At 41.4% G+C, this 16,040-nt stretch overlaps 1 protein-coding gene across 8 annotated transcripts in view; it reads right to left on the minus strand.

Moving 5' to 3' along the window:
* The window catches only part of acacb (acetyl-CoA carboxylase beta), a 30,532-nt gene that overhangs the window by 14,367 nt on the left and 125 nt on the right, over window positions 1-16,040 (minus strand). For 2 of the 8 annotated variants that reach the window (XM_040019021.1, XM_040019020.1), the window contains exons 1-18: window positions 15,411-15,688; window positions 10,893-11,448; window positions 4,778-4,910; window positions 4,562-4,700; window positions 4,350-4,459; window positions 4,143-4,224; window positions 3,949-4,047; window positions 2,783-2,892; window positions 2,551-2,661; window positions 2,102-2,311; window positions 1,841-2,011; window positions 1,552-1,713; window positions 1,297-1,460; window positions 930-1,080; window positions 745-848; window positions 569-650; window positions 327-472; window positions 58-208 (exon numbers count right to left, since the gene is read on the minus strand). In XM_040019021.1, the coding sequence (XP_039874955.1) occupies window positions 58-208; window positions 327-472; window positions 569-650; window positions 745-848; window positions 930-1,080; window positions 1,297-1,460; window positions 1,552-1,713; window positions 1,841-2,011; window positions 2,102-2,311; window positions 2,551-2,661; window positions 2,783-2,892; window positions 3,949-4,047; window positions 4,143-4,224; window positions 4,350-4,459; window positions 4,562-4,700; window positions 4,778-4,910; window positions 10,893-11,428 (2,661 nt within the window). In that variant the 5' untranslated portion in view covers window positions 11,429-11,448; window positions 15,411-15,688. Of the gene's footprint in view, window positions 1-57; window positions 209-326; window positions 473-568; window positions 651-744; window positions 849-929; window positions 1,081-1,296; window positions 1,461-1,551; window positions 1,714-1,840; window positions 2,012-2,101; window positions 2,312-2,550; window positions 2,662-2,782; window positions 2,893-3,948; window positions 4,048-4,142; window positions 4,225-4,349; window positions 4,460-4,561; window positions 4,701-4,777; window positions 4,911-6,717; window positions 6,790-8,556; window positions 8,933-10,892; window positions 11,449-15,410; window positions 15,690-16,040 lie in introns of those variants that run through there. The other 6 variants (XM_040019018.1, XM_040019019.1, XM_040019023.1 and 3 more) reach the window with 6 other exon arrangements.

Genomic DNA, 16,040 nt, shown 5'->3' on the forward strand with positions numbered 1-16,040 from the left:
ACGAACCGGCACAAATGGCATAAGTCACAAAATCCTATCCACCGTATATTCTGTTACCTCAATCTCTGCATAAGTTTCCCCTGCAAAAATATGATCTCCATCCTCAACCATGTATTGCAGCAGTTTGCCAGCAGAGGGAGAGCGTAGGACCGTGGGGTCATTCTCCTTCTCAAAAACACAGGTCTTGTTGCCAACGGTGATGCGAAACCTGAAAGGTTAAAATCGTACCGGTAATGAGTAATCAGTTAAACCAGAAGTAAATAACCAAACTGGGAAAAAAAAAAAAAAAAAAAAAAAAAAAAAAAACCCCGCAGTGGTAGCCTTGCCTGTCTACTTCTTCCTTCATGTAGGTTATATGGCTGCTGCCATTGTAGCACAGCAGGAGGCCGCCATCGTTCAAACGGTGGACGTCTATTTCGATGTGCGAGCCATTCATAATAACGACATACGTTGTTGGGGACTGGCGAGCCACCTGCAGGAAACAGCAGTGATAATCTATTCATTAAAAAAGGTAAGAGGCTGAATTTAAAAAAAACAAAACAAAACAGGAAAGGAACAAAACAGATACCTTCAGACAGAATTTGACTCCTTCATATATTAGGTCCACATTGACAGAGTTGAGCAGACTGTTTGCAGGCAGTACCTGACCTCTACAGATGTAGCAGATAATGTTTATAAGAGTCAATTGCATAAAGACACGAGAAGAGCGCTGCAGTGAAACATTAACGACAAGTGCCTACTGACCTTTCCAGGGAATGTAGATAGTCAGACATGCTCTTTCTGAAGATAGCATCTGCAACAAGCAAAGCTCCACAGACAACACCAAGCAGGGTATTTGGTCTCTCTGCCTGCAGAAAGAACACGTGGCTTTGTGAATTAAAGGAATTATACACAAGTTCAATGGTCCATATCTGTCTTCAGTCTCTTACCTGCACTTTCTCTGCAATGAGATGATCCAGCCATCCGGTATCAATGTCATTGTTTCTGAAGCTTTCGGTTTCAAGTAATTTAATGAGGTATTCGACCGTCGTCCGAAAGTCACCTCTGATGGACAGCTCTTTCATAGCCACCACCATGTTTCTGGAAAATACAGAAAACCCAAATACATACACTAACAATCTAACACCAATTAAGGCTGACAAATTTAAGACAACTGTACTGCTGGCAAAGGCATGCTGCATCTTCTAACAGAGTACCGCTTTATCTGGAATCAGGTAAAACGGTACTCTTTGCCGCACAGCCTACAAGTAGCTGATAATAGGAAAAATACAATTAAAATAAAATAAAGGAGCTTACGAAATGGCTTCTTCACGGTTCTCGCCCCATGAAAAACAGTGTCCAAACTGGGAATCTGCAAATTCGTGTAGGCCACCAGTCGCGCCCACACTGAAATAACCCCAGACGTTCTTACTGCTGCGGAAGTTCAGCTCCTGCACGGTGCCCGAACTGGGCTTGAACCCCTGTGAGTGAGTGAGTGTGAATCAGTGGTTTAAAAAACATGAACAGTACATAACAGTGTCATGTTTCCTGGTTAATGAAGCTGAAGTCCACCTCATCTGGGTTCTCACTGGTGATCCGTGCAGCTATGACGTGGCCTCTCGGACGAGGGACGCAATCTGGAGACTCAAAGTTAATAATGGTGTCACCCCAGGGACTTTCTCCATAAAGCACACGTATGTCCTTAATTCTGTGAAGTGGGATGCCCATCGCAATCTGTGAGAGATTAAGCAAATATTTAGATGGGAGAATCTGATCAGCATCTGTAGGATCAATAAGAACAAATTTCTAATTTTGTTCCTTGGGTATAATTATGTGTCTGAGCCTCCTAACCGAGGTTTACCTGAAGTTGAGCAGCTGGCAAGTTTACATCTGCGATCATCTCTGTACAAGGATGTTCCACCTGCAGGCGAGGATTCAGCTCCAGAAAATGGAAACTTCCATCTTCAGAGTAGAGATATTCCACAGTACCTGCGCTCACATAGCCTACGATCTTGGCCAGTCGCACAGCACACTAGGCCACAAAGCAAATAATGAGGAGACAATATGTCTCTAAGAGCAGACGTTAGGGTGTTAGCATTAGAATACAAGGACATAAACTTACCCGCTCCATTTGCTCTAATGTTGAAGCGGGAGCTATGGTGGCAGGAGCCTCTTCGATGATCTTCTGGTGCCTCCTCTGGATGGAGCAGTCTCGTCCAAAAAGAGAGATGGCATTTCCATACATGTCCCCCAGAATCTGGACCTCCAGGTGTCTCGCATGCTGAGCCAGCTGCATGATGAAGATGGGTGAGCCGGGCACCTCCGTCTGGACCTGCACTCAGAATAACACATGAAGTGTAAAGTCTTCTTGTTCCTCGACAATCACAGCCTATCCAATCACAGTTTATATAGTATAGAGCTGTAATCTGGAAGTCTATCAAACTGAGTACTGTGCCATTTTATTTTATGACCATGCAAATTAACAACTGAGTGTGGACATCCTGGCTGCTAAGAAAATTAAAAGAAACTGGGTAAATTAGACATTAGTTTGTAAAACGTAACTGCACAAACCTGTCTAAAGAAACCTGGGAAATCATCAGAGCACTCAACTTTCCGAATACCCTTTCCACCTCCACCCTCAGAGGCCTTGATTACAACCGGATAACCAATTTTCTCAGCTTCCTGAAGAGAAAAGAAAAATACGCACCAGACACAACTTATAACTGAAAGTATGTACTAAAGATTTCAATTAAAACAAATTAATTTGTAGATATTAATATTGTTGATTTGTTACTATACTTACTGCTATCCCCTCGTCGACATCGTGAACACAGCCCTGTTTGTAGACCTCTGGAGGAACATTGATGACATTGCCCTCTCTTTGGTCCTCTTCAGCCCAGTCCAGTCTCAGATCTGGAGCACAAGCACACGCTAGGTAAGAACAAAGTGGTCCCAACTGAGTATGTACGACATAATAGAGTCTACGCCATGTGCAAAACAGCACATTACAAGTTTAATGCATGTAACAGTCATGCGGCCCACTGTTTTTGGGGGTTTTTTAACAATTAGTTCTTCGAGGTTTGTGGGCATTCGTTCACATTTTTCCTTTAAGGACCCGCCACAGTATATCAGTCAGGATAAGGTCTGGACTTTGACTCTGGTATACAAAGTACTTCATGACAGACTGAGTGACTACAATGTGCACAGGTCTGTCCACCACTGTGCTTTACAGTTGTTATTAGGTGTTTATGCTGATATGCTGTGTTTGGATTTCACCAATCACAACGCGCTGCATCAGGGTCAAACATCTCCACTTTGGTCTTGTCTGTCCGAAGGACATTTCGTTTGTTCGGTAGCAACTCTGCAAACCTATGCCGTGCTGCCACGTTTTGTTTTGTTTTTTTTCCACAGGGGAGAGGCTTTTTCCTGGTAACTCTTTCAGGCAGGCCATGCCTGTTCAGTCTTTTTCTACTTCCACTGTCAAGAACTTTAACATTTAACATGCCAACTGAGGCCTGTGGAGTTTGTGTAACCACATCTTAATCTGGTGCGCAATCAAATTTCAGTCTACTCCAGGGAAAATTGAACAATGTTTTGAATGTTTTCTACTTATGATTAATCACTGTAAAATGATGGACTTTAACTTGTGTGAAAACTGATTTATAACCACTCTCAGATTTATGGGCAACAACAATCGCTTCTCTGAGATCATTGCTGATCTCTTTACTCCTCAGCATTGTGTTGCTGAACTTCTGCTTTTGTAAAGATGTTCATATCTGCTGATGAGCAGTTAATTGAGCACATTCAATTAGCAGCACCCGGCTACTATTTACCCTCTTAATTCCTATTGAAGCAGTAAAGGTGTACATAGCTTTCACAGGACTGCATAGAGCACAGTGATAACTCTCTCACACCTGCTTAGAGCTGCTTTGTTTATGGCGGAGTTAGTGCAGAGAGGAAAAGCATCACCTGATCCACTCCACGGTAGTGTGGGAATGTCGGCACTCTGGGCCACAATGGAAGAAGCCACTTTATCCCCCAAAGCCCACATGGCTTTACTGGATGGCCCTGAGAGAAACAGCAGAGGTCAATTTATCATGAGAAGCAGCACAAAGCTTTCTAACTAAATGAAAGTAATAAAATAAAAGAAACTGCTCTTTTACCCAAAAATGAAATGCCCGCTTTACTCAGGAGCTCAGGCAGTTTGGGATTTTCAGATGCATGACCCCAACCAGCCCAGACAGCCTGTAAAGAGCAATGTGCACAGAAACAGACTGTAGTTTATTTACAGGCAGAGAAAGTAACAACTGAATACAGCAGGTGGGCCCGTGCTAAAAAGAACCGCTGTTTAAATAAACGGTGAGCAGCACCTCCACTTGAATCCTTTTTGCAATGTCAACTATCAGCTCCACGTTGGCATAGTTGTTATTGTTGGTGCCACCGGGTACAGGCACATAGTGGTCGGCCATTTTAATGTATTCTGCAGGGAAACAGGCAGCAAGGCTCAGAACATACTCGCAGTGAGAAAAGCATTTCTACTGGTTCATCACATACGTTTTAGGCGATGACTGATAACAATTACCTGCATTAGCTTTTAAGTCTTCAGGGGTTACCATGACAACAAAGCGGATGGTCCTCTCATTGCGAAACATTTCATAGGACCAGCGGCGGATAGAGCGCATACATTTGACTGCAGCGATGCCATTATTAGCGATCAGCACCTGTAAGAGGACCCAACATAAATACCGCTCAAAAAAATGTAGATAAATTAGAAATTCAAGAAGGGTTTCGTTCTTACTTTTTCTATGACACGGCTGCCACCGAATCTTGTGACAAACTCTGCAGGAGAGGCCACGGTAAAGTCCCTGTGCAGATCCATCTTTCTGTGTTCACGTCCTTTTTTCACCAAGTGAAGACCAGACATGCTAGGCCTGCATTGGAAAGTTCACAGTTAGTCTTGACCCCTCCAAAAAGTGAACTGCATGAAGACAACAAGCAACTGAATTTAAACTGAAAATCAAAACCCAAAGTCTAGAATCAGTCTCTCTGCAACAGGCAAGGGCAGCCTGTGGAGCAGCCCAGTTTTTATACCCTTAAATCCAAGAGTCTGCGCACAAAACTCAGAACAGTGTAACCTGAACACAGTAATAGGGGCAGATGTTGCATTGAATCTACCACTCTTGACGGCCCCTTTTATCAGATGTTCACCACAGCTAAGCCAATAAATGTACATGTGTTGTCATCATGGTGTAATCATGCACACTTTACCTTTAGTCCAATTTCCTGCTCATTATATACACACAGCATAATTCCTATCGCCTGGATGACTGAGAACCTACCTACAGTGACATGTTAAAATGTAGTGTGCTTAAAATGTTTTTTTCCTTTATACCCCATGAACAGTAGTGAAAACACCCCCGATGACTACAATCTGGGACAGTACTGGAGAGATGAAGCACCGTTCTTCTAAAAACTGCCCTTTATTTGGCGTTTTGATTTTGGCAGTGCACCGTCTCACATGTCAGAGCAGCGCAGACGTACAGCTGGAGGTAATGACTCAGAATAATCATGACCCAAAATAATCAGTCATTCATAAATAAATAGTCAAATCAAACACAGACTCTTGACAATCTTGACTAATAAACATTGTGTAATTTGTTGAAAACAAAATGTCTTAAGGGTCAGTGGAAACCAAAATCATCAATCTTTTGAGGCCCGGCTTCAAAAATCAGAGTTAAGAGTTAGCAGTTAAGTTGTTTGTTTTAGCGGTATATGTATATATGAGTCATTTTGAACAAGTGCAGCCGTGGATCCTCCACCTCTGCCCACAGACTGCCATGCAGTAGTGGTGTAAGGACAATGAAATGTTGGTCTCTGTTATCACTTTTCACATAACAATAATAAATCAACTACAGATAAATATGAAATAAATGCAAATAAGTTAAACTGAGCTGTACTTATTTTAAGTGATATCACACACACACACACACACACACACACATGAATCCCACCACACACACACACACACCGAGCAACGATAAGAAACAGGCGAAGCTTTTTCCCATGTTTGGAAATACATAACTGGACTGCACAGCACCAGAACATTTGAACATTTCACGCACATACCATGGTTATCGTCATCTGTCCGCCGGGGTGCCGTTCAATCCGGGGTTTCGCTGTTTCTTTTTAAACCACCCCCGGGGAGATACGCCCTTGCCCCATCAGTGAAGCCACACAGTAAAGCTGCAGCGCAGCAGCAGTTTGTGCGCCTGTGCTGATGTGTGAACTTTACACTTCACTCCTGTTCACTCGGGGAAATACAGTCTGTTATTGTGCTGCTTTCTGATAACGCTTTCCATTTCGGTATCAACCACTTGCTGACTTTTTTTCCGGGACAAGAGGGTTTAGTTTAACCCGATACGCCTACTGCGTTGCACAAACAGTGATAATCTAATCATAACCACGACTTGGGGATTACTAGAAAAATCGGTGGCTTGTCGCAGTGACAGGCTTGCGGCAATAATGACTGCTTGATTATTACCGTTTCCTTATATGCGTGCAAGCTGTGCACAGCCCGTAAACTACAGCGGCCCTTCCTGTTCACAAACGAGCCTACAAAAGGTGCTGCAGCGGCACTAGTTTCAACACAGAGTAACTACTAGTTCTGTGTTTAGTTTCCACATACCAAAGTATCACATTACCGAAAACTGCAGCAGCCCTCTGCATTATCGGACTTACCTGTGGAGATATGGGAATAAGCTGATACTCGGGTAGTCGTTTCCCTCCATGATACATCGCGCTGTGTTACTACTAGGATAAAAAAAAGAGTTTTTAAAACCTAAAACCAAAACAAAGGAGACTTCCACAAAGTGCTTCCTCTTGTCCGCTTCCTCCCTTCTCCCCTCCCACATGTGCAGCCGCATATCTGCAAATAAAGTCCCCTGAGCCAAAGCGCTGGCTGCTCTTTGGAAACAAAGCGAGCAGTGCTCCACTAAATCCATTATTGGAAATGTTTATTATTGGGCATCAAAGGGCTAAAAACGGTAGCGCACGACACGAGCAGACTGATTTTGTTTGTTTTTAAGTGCAGTAACAACAAAGTATAGGAAGAGGCTTCGAAACATCTCACTTTTCTCTTCTTCGCCGTGTAAACCACAATATACCCACTAAATCCAGGCCGATGGAGCTCTAGTAGCTTTTTCTTGGCTCAAGTGTTTTCCATCTAACGTTCATACACATTCACGCCCCAGTGGGCGCATCAGAGAATAACTTAACCAAAGATATTTAGCATCGACTCCTCTACCTGTTGAGCTACAGCCAGTCTAATAAATATCCATGTATTTATTGTTTTTATGCAATAAATACATGGATAAATAAACAAAACAGTTTTCTAATTGAACAAAAATAAAAATCTTTGTCAGCTAGTGGCTATCTCATGTCTAGAACTTCTGGATATTAATCAAGAAACGGTTTCTAACTTTGAGATTTGCTGCAGCTTGTTTACTCTTCAAACTTCTGGGTTGGCTTCAGGGTATGTTTTGGGTCATTGCCTATCTGTGCTGTGAACATGAAGTTCAGTGGCATTCATAGCCACCCATTTACACACCTTTTATTTATTACTCACACTCACACTCCAGTGGTGATGGATAGATTCTAATTTGGGGTTCAGTTTCTTGCCCAACGACACGCATGGGCTGAAAGGAGGCAGAGATTGAACCACCGACCTTCCAATTGGAAAATGACTTTCTCTATTTCCTGAGCCGCATTTTTCTGGCTTCCGTATTTTTCCCCATCCCTCTGATATTTATATTGATTAATCTGTAAGGAATAATCATCCAGAGACTGAAGATATTTGGCAAAGATTAATCTGACCTTTCTATTCACCAGGCGGATGTATGGTTTGCACCCTATGGTGGGTCTCTACATCTCTGTTTGCTCAAGTCTTCTTCTGAAAGTAGACTTGAATAAGTATCACTTGGATGCCTTTTAGAGAGTCTTCTTGATTGGTTTGGATGGAAAGGATCCTGTGAGCCTCCACCACCGCCACTGGTGTCATGTTTAACCTGCAGAGTTCACCAGAGCCTCCTTATTTTGTCAGAATGTAGCTTAATGATCCCGCTCTTTTCTCTTGCATGTTTTACATGCACTGAATGTTCCTTTGACCACATGTTGTGGGTCCAAGGAAAAAGAAAATATAGAAAATAAAACAAATACTGACCTTTTAACTGGTTCATTTATGAAAAATGAGGAAATAGCAGGCACCGGCCACGCTTTTGAGGTCATTTTCCAATTTCAAAAGAGAGGAGGCTACAGATTAGACATCTTTGACAGTTAAACCCTTCATTTAATATGTATATGAATACCCTCAAACTAAAGCTGAGGGTCTGCAGTTTAAGCCCATGTTTATTATAGAGTATAAGAGTAACCCGAATATGCTTTTGGTAAATAGTTATCATAAAAAAACTGTTTAAACAGCAAATAAAGAAAGAAAGAAAATTAATAATAAAAAGAAGAATATTTAAACTACAATAAAGACCATAAGTCAATACAGCTACTCGTGTCAAGCTAGTTACTTACCTGTGTGCACTGAAGGAATCCTTGTACCCTCCATGATATCACAAACCACCCGTTGGTATGAAAGTAATTCTTAATTCACCGATATCGCAGAGGAACAAGAAGAAAACTAACATTTGTTGACAATTGCAAAGCGCTTGCTGTGCTGTGACCTCGACTAATGCCACCACCGCTTGTCAAAGTCATTGGCTGAGGCTCTTGTTCCATTAATAGAGCCAAGATATTTGGCATGCGACAATAACACAGGTCAGCTCGTGCAGCTTGTGGAGACAGGGCACGAAGGAGCGCGCTACCGATGCGATAATGTGTGCCCAATTTTTGGGGGGGAATGTTCATCTAGACCAGGGGTGGGCAATCTCAGTCCACGAGGGCCGGTGTCCCTGCAGGTTTTAGATCTCACCTTGGGTCAACACACCTGAATCACATGATTAGTTCGTTACCAGGCCTCTGGAGAACTTCAGGACATGTTGAGGAGCTAATTTAGCCATTTAACCCTTGTATGGTGTTCGGGTCTGTGAGACCCGTTTTCAGTTTTTTTCAAAAGAAAAATTAAACAATTAATTATTTTTTCAACCTGAAATTCATTGGCTTTGGCTTATTTTCTGTGAAGAACATAAATCCGGACTAATTTTCAATGACCTCATACTGTACCTCCCCCCACGCATTTACATTACATACAAGGTGTTCGGGTCCACTGGACCCAGGTCTAATAAAAGTGTTGAAAGTGCAGGTCCTGTGTTCCCACACTCTGTCTTCCTCCTTTCTGGTGCTGCTGATAGTGTTTTCTTCCCCTCCTGCTCTCGCTCAAAGTTGCAACATTGTTGAAAATTCAACTATCAACACACCGTCTGCTCTTACATTCCCACACATTTTACCCTCTTTCTTGAGGGATCCAAATTTTATTTTCTCATACCCTGTCCCACCTGCAAATTAGGGGCATAATACTATAAATAAGAGTTTGCCAGTGTGGTTCTTTATCACAACTGATCAAGATGGCAAAAGATTATCTGCTGCGAGGGCCATCCAATTGATTTTGGAAGAGAGAGGAGCTTCGGATGATGATGTTGACAAAGAGGTTTCAGAATATTTCACATTTCTGAAAATTCAGAGTCTGACAGTGACTTTGAAGAAGAGGATGAGGTTGAGCACCATTTAGTAACAAAACGAAGACGAGTACCCCATCTGCAGCCAGGACCAGAACAAGCCCACCAAACAGCAAGTGAAGAAATATGGATGTCAATAACTGGTGAAATTGAATGGTTTTCTTGCCCAAGAAATGAGCCACCCTGCAGAGCTGTTACTGTGATAAGCCAGGGCCAACACGGCTGACAGTTACTCATGTGCAGGGCATCAAGTCTTCATTTGAGCTTTTCATCCCAGATTCCATCCAGAAAATTTTTCTGGATTGCAGTAATCTAGAAGGAAGGTGTGTTTTTGGAAAGAGGTGGAAGGAGATGGACCAAATTCATCTAAGAACCCCAAAGGCCTACTTTGGGGTTCTTATCCTTGCAGGAGTTTTCAGGTCCAAAGGGGAATCCACAGAATCCCTGTGGGATGCAGAAACCGGCAAGAACCTTTCTGTGCATCAGTGTCTCTGGAAAACTTCCACAAAATTTCCAGGATTATCTGTTTTGATAACCGAGACGGCAGAGAGACAAGCTTGCTGCCATTAGGACAGTGTGGGATAAGTGTGTGCACCACCTCCCCCTGTTTTACAACCCTGGGCCTAATGTCACCATTGATGAGCAGCTGATCCCATTTAGTTGTGAAACATATTGCTTCACGTGTAAATGTATTGTGTCTTTCCATTCACTCCACTTGATTATAACTGATTTATGTTTTTATAACATTTTATAAAAAAAAAAAAAAAAAAAAACGAGAAGCACATTAATTCGTAAATGTGATCTAACAAAGGTAAAGGGAAAACATTAACCATGTTTGCTGTTCATATGGCTTGTAATTGGGATGAAGTAAACATCTGTTGAGTAATTTAACATAAAATTGTTTGATAGTGTTAATTTGGAAAACCAAAACTCTAGAGGGTCCACCAGACCCATGAACACTGGCTGAGTAACAAAAATATGAACACCACACAAGGGTTAAATCTGCTGTGTTGGTTCGAGGACACATCTAAAACCTGCAGGGACACCGGCCCTCGTGGACTGAGATTGCCCACCCCTGATCTAGACCTAAAAAACAATCCAGTTTACATTATGCCCTCATTATAGTGCGAGTGTATAAATGGTGTAAGTGAACAGCTTGTTTGTTTATAACATGACAGAGCAGTAAAAACACGCCCCAACCTATATAGCTGACATTCATTTACTTAAAGCTCTTACTTGATGACCGTTGAGCTGGGCTGTGGTACTACAGAAGGCGCCTGTGGAGGGGAAGATTTGATGGTGGAGGTCGGTGGCTGAGATGCACCGCTTGGAGGTTTCGTGACCAGAGGTTCCTCGTCCGAAGAGTTATCCTCTGATGCTCCAAGAATAAACTTCAGGCGCTCCCTCGCCTTAGGTCCTGAGCTCAGCATTGGTGGGATGCTCTTAGAAGGTTTTTGGGTGGTCGGCAGCACCGTTGGTTGTTTTGAATTTGCCTCCATGGAGCCCTGCAGAGCATCAGAGTCCACTATTCTGCCACAAAGACCCGCAAATGCACTGGCAGCCTGAGGCACGTTATGTTCAGCATGTTGTGAGGCAGCTGCAACTGTTGACAGAGGATCCATGCCTGCATCAGGGCTGCATGCAGTGGGCACGTCCTCCTTGGCTGCAGAAGGAAGTTCCTCCCCTTTCACGGGCATTGTTACGGCCTTACTATTTATCCTCCACAGCAGCAGAACCCACAGAATAAATCCCCAAAGTGCAAACTCCAGCATTCACAGACATCCTCCTGAAACTGCAACAGGAACAAGGCGGATGTCAAAACTAATTCGAGAGAACAGAAACATTTTTTCATCAAATGTGAGCCAAGTTAACAGTATACCAACTGTCTTTTTGACACTTGGAATGGATTTTCTATAAGTGCATTAAAAACTGGAGTCTGAACTATGAATGTGAAAAATAGTTTAGTGTCAGACACCACCTGGTGGCTGAAAGCTGCAGCTGTAGTTTTGGTCTAAAACACAAAAGGGTCATTCCATCTCAAATCATCTCATTTCTTGGACATGTATGATAATTGCCTGTGAATTCCTATCCTAGATTTTTTTAAAGCCCATCTTTCGGGCCTTGTTTGGCCCCACACTGTAATTAAAGCCTTTAGTGAAGTACCATATTTGAAAAATACATTAATAAAACAAACTTAACTCTGCAAACAACAACTAAAGACAATGTCTGAATGGTCTATAGCTGTATTTGACAATAATGAAAAATAAAATATGTAAATGCTGGAGTTTCCAGGTGGTACATTAACTCTATCTGAGATAATAATTTTGATAAATATGTGCAGGATTTTAATTATCAAAAACCACGTGCACTTTGTCCTGGACGAGTCTGATAATTCATGTTAAGAATAAAATTTATTAAGACGCATTAAAAAGACAACAAGTACTGATATAATCTTCTCTGAACATGCAAATAAATGCAGCGAATCAATTAAGATTCATTAAGAGGAATGAAAGATGAATTCTCGGTTCTTATGAAACATTGTTGCATTTTTTTTTAAAGGGCTGCTTTCATGTTTTATTTTTTAGATTTTTCCCCAATTTTTCAGTGTAACTTTCCCAAATTACAGATCCTGACTAATCTTTAATGGTAGGAAAGGCCACTATCAGGGTATAAAGGTTTGTGATACATAATGCAAAATTTTGAATTTGCAATTGTTTTTTGGAAAATATGGTCAAGTAAAAGGTGATTTGAGATGAAATGACCCCAAAGAAATATGGAAAAAAGACATTTCTAGATTTTTAAAATGGGATAGACTGTTTTAACTTGGCATTTCAGGGCAAATGATGACTACAGGGAGTGCAGAATTATTAGGCAAATGAGTATTTTGTCCACATCATCCTCTTCATGCATGTTGTCTTACTCCAAGCTGTATAGGCTCGAAAGCCTACTACCAATTAAGCATATTAGGTGATGTGCATCTCTGTAATGAGAAGGGGTGTGGTCTAATGACATCAACACCCTATATCAGGTGTGCATAATTATTAGGCAACGTCCTTTCCTTTGGCAAAATGGGTCAAAAGAAGGACTTGACAGGCTCAGAAAAGTCAAAAATAGTGAGATATCTTGCAGAGGGATGCAGCAGTCTCAAAACTGCAAAGCTTCTGAAGCGTGATCATCGAACAATCAAGCGTTTCATTCAAAATAGTCAACAGGGTCGCAAGAAGCATGTGGAAAAACCAAGGTGCAAAATAACTGCCCATGAACTGAGAAAAGTCAAGCGTGCAGCTGCCAAGATGCCACTTGCCACCAGTTTGGCCATATTTCAGAGCTGCAACATCACTGGAGTGCCCAAAAGCACAAGGTGTGCAATACTCAGAGACATGGCCAAGGTAAGAAAGGCTGAAAGACGACCACCACTGAACAAGACACACAAGCTGAAACGTCAAGACTGGGCCAAGAAATATCTCAAGACTGGTTTTTCTAAGGTTTTATGGACTGATGAAATGAGAGTGAGTCTTGATGGGCCAGATGGATGGGCCCGTGGCTGGACTGGTAAAGGGCAGAGAGCTCCAGTCCGACTCAGACGCCAGCAAGGTGGAGGTGGAGTACTGGTTTGGGCTGGTATCATCAAAGATGAGCTTGTGGGGCCTTTTCGGGTTGAGGATGGAGTCAAGCTCAACTCCCAGTCCTACTGCCAGTTTCTGGAAGACACCTTCTTCAAGCAGTGGTACAGGAAGAAGTCTGCATCCTTCAAGAAAAACATGATTTTCATGCAGGACAATGCTCCATCACACGCGTCCAAGTACTCCACAGCGTGGCTGGCAAGAAAGGGTATAAAAGAAGAAAAACTAATGACATGGCCTCCTTGTTCACCTGATCTGAACCCCATTGAGAACCTGTGGTCCATCATCAAATGTGAGATTTACAAGGAGGGAAAACAGTACACCTCTCTGAACAGTGTCTGGGAGGCTGTGGTTGCTGCTGCACGCAATGTTGATGGTGAACAGATCAAAACACTGACAGAATCCATGGATGGCAGGCTTTTGAGTGTCCTTGCAAAGAAAGATGGCTATATTGGTCGCTGATTTGTTTTTGTTTTGTTTTTGAATGTCAGAAATGTATAATTGTGAATGTGGAGATGTTATATTGGTTTCACTGGTAAAAATAAATAATTGAAATGGGTATATATTTGTTTTTTGTTAAGTTGCCTAATAATTATGCACAGTAATAGTCACCTGCACACACAGATATCCCCCTAAAATAGCTAAAACAAACTAAAAACTACTTCCAAGAACATTCAGCTTTGATATTAATGAGATTTTTGGGTTCATTGAGAACATGGTTGTTGTTCAATAATAAAATTATTCCTCAAAAATACAACTTGCCTAATAATTCTGCACTCCCTGTATAAAAACAACTAGACAACAATGAAGTAATTGCTTTTTTCAGCCATTATTATGTTTTAATTGGTCAACTGTTCATATACTTAATGTTTAAGACTCTTTTTTTTTTTTTTTTTTTTTTAAAGATCACTATTAAATATTTGTCTTTCTCCTTCTTGGAAAAAGCACAATTCTTTTGATGTCCAAACTTAATGAATCCCCATAAGAAATAAACTCCTCTTTAAAGCATATTAAAATACATCATGACTATAAGAAAAACTGAAATACTAAGTAGTGTTTGTCTCTGTGTACTGTTTAAGTTACTGATTTGAAGGTCAGAGGTCAGATACTCTCTCAGGACAGCAACACTGAAGTTCTTACTTTCATATATTAAGAAAATTATTCAGTAAATTCAGTCAAACAGAAGCAAGAGAAGTAATTACGATCTACACAGTCACGTGTATACTTTAGATGACTAAGTCCTATGTATACACACGAGTGTGTTATCTATGACAGCTGGACCTGGCTGCAGGCTACATTTCCCAGTGAGAGTCCTGTAAACAGCCTGCCTGTAACAGCTGACATGGAGAGCATGCGCTGCTTCATGTGGGGTAAAGGTCAGCACTGAGGGAATGAAAGGAAGGGAAGTTCAGGTGAAGGAGGATGGAAAGAAAAAAACATCTATAAAAAACAGCAGCAATAGCAGGAACACTTGAACACATCCAAATACAGAATATACATTACACACATGTTCTTTGTCCCATTGAAAGATATCATTGGTTTTTTGTTTTGTTTTTTAAATAAACAACAATTATAAGGATTTATTAGCATTCATTTTGTATAATAGAAGCACAAAATTTGTGAATTTATCCTTTGGAGCAAATTTAAAGCTGACATAAAAAAAAAGGAAAAGGCTAAACCGTCACTTTCCTCAAGAAACAACAAGATCTGAAGCAATGTATTTATGAAATACTTTTACTTTTTATCTGTATTTTTCTAAAAATATATCCTGATACCATATAGCAGATGAATGATTTATTTCTCTTGTGCTTTTCTTTAAAGAACAGGTTTATTCTCACAGGACTTGCTGTTCTAATTAAAAGTTAAGCACATAACAATTTTTATAGGAGTGTCACTTTTAAAAAGGTTACTAATGCATCCAACTTCTGGCGTGAACGTTTTACCTCGTAAACATACAAATATCTGTGAACTAACAGAAAAGTTGAACCAAGCACAACAACTGATTCTGCCTGACATAAAAGTTAAATCAGCGCACTGATCTGATCTTTTCCAGAGTTCAGTCTGGAGAAAAACGAGACTGTCTTTTAAATTAAAGGTAACGCGTAAATCAAAACGTGCCATTTTCACTCACCTGCACAAACTCAGAAACCGGGCAGCTCTGCTCCCGGGTTGTTGATGGCGTTGTTTCACACAGCCAGAGAGCTACAGTACCAGGCTAACCGATTTAAACCCACTGATTATTTCCCACACCTCCACACCACTCGGAACTTATCATGAATTAAAATACATCCGTCATTATCTTATTAATGTGACACAGACCCCAGAATCCCTCCAAACGCTACCGCTGCCAATGTCTTTATGATTATAGACAGTGCCTCGCCAGCAGCTACAAATGTCAAAGTCACCTACCACTACCTCCACTGCTCAGCGGATTGTGAGTGGGGAGGGGGTCTCTCCCAGAGTTAAGGGTTCCTCCAAAGATCGTGTATACGCGAGATGTTCCTGCTCGATAGAAAAGCAGTAAGCATCTATATTTCCGATCAGCGGAAAAATGTTTGGTTCCTCGGTCTTCTGTTGAGTTCATGAACAATGGGGAAAAGGTGTATTTGAACTTTAAGACCGTTCAGCTCATATTAAAAATCAATCAACAAGCACCTTTTTTTTTCTTCAAATTAATGGAATTTGATTGATATAATGCCCACCTTTGTTTTCATTTCTTGTTACTTCTGTATTATGTGTGTGATGAACTTTTCCAAGAGTT

The sequence above is a fragment of the Simochromis diagramma genome, unplaced genomic scaffold, assembly GCF_900408965.1.
Source record: "Simochromis diagramma unplaced genomic scaffold, fSimDia1.1 OVJJ01000822.1, whole genome shotgun sequence".
Taxonomy (NCBI): domain Eukaryota; kingdom Metazoa; phylum Chordata; class Actinopteri; order Cichliformes; family Cichlidae; genus Simochromis; species Simochromis diagramma.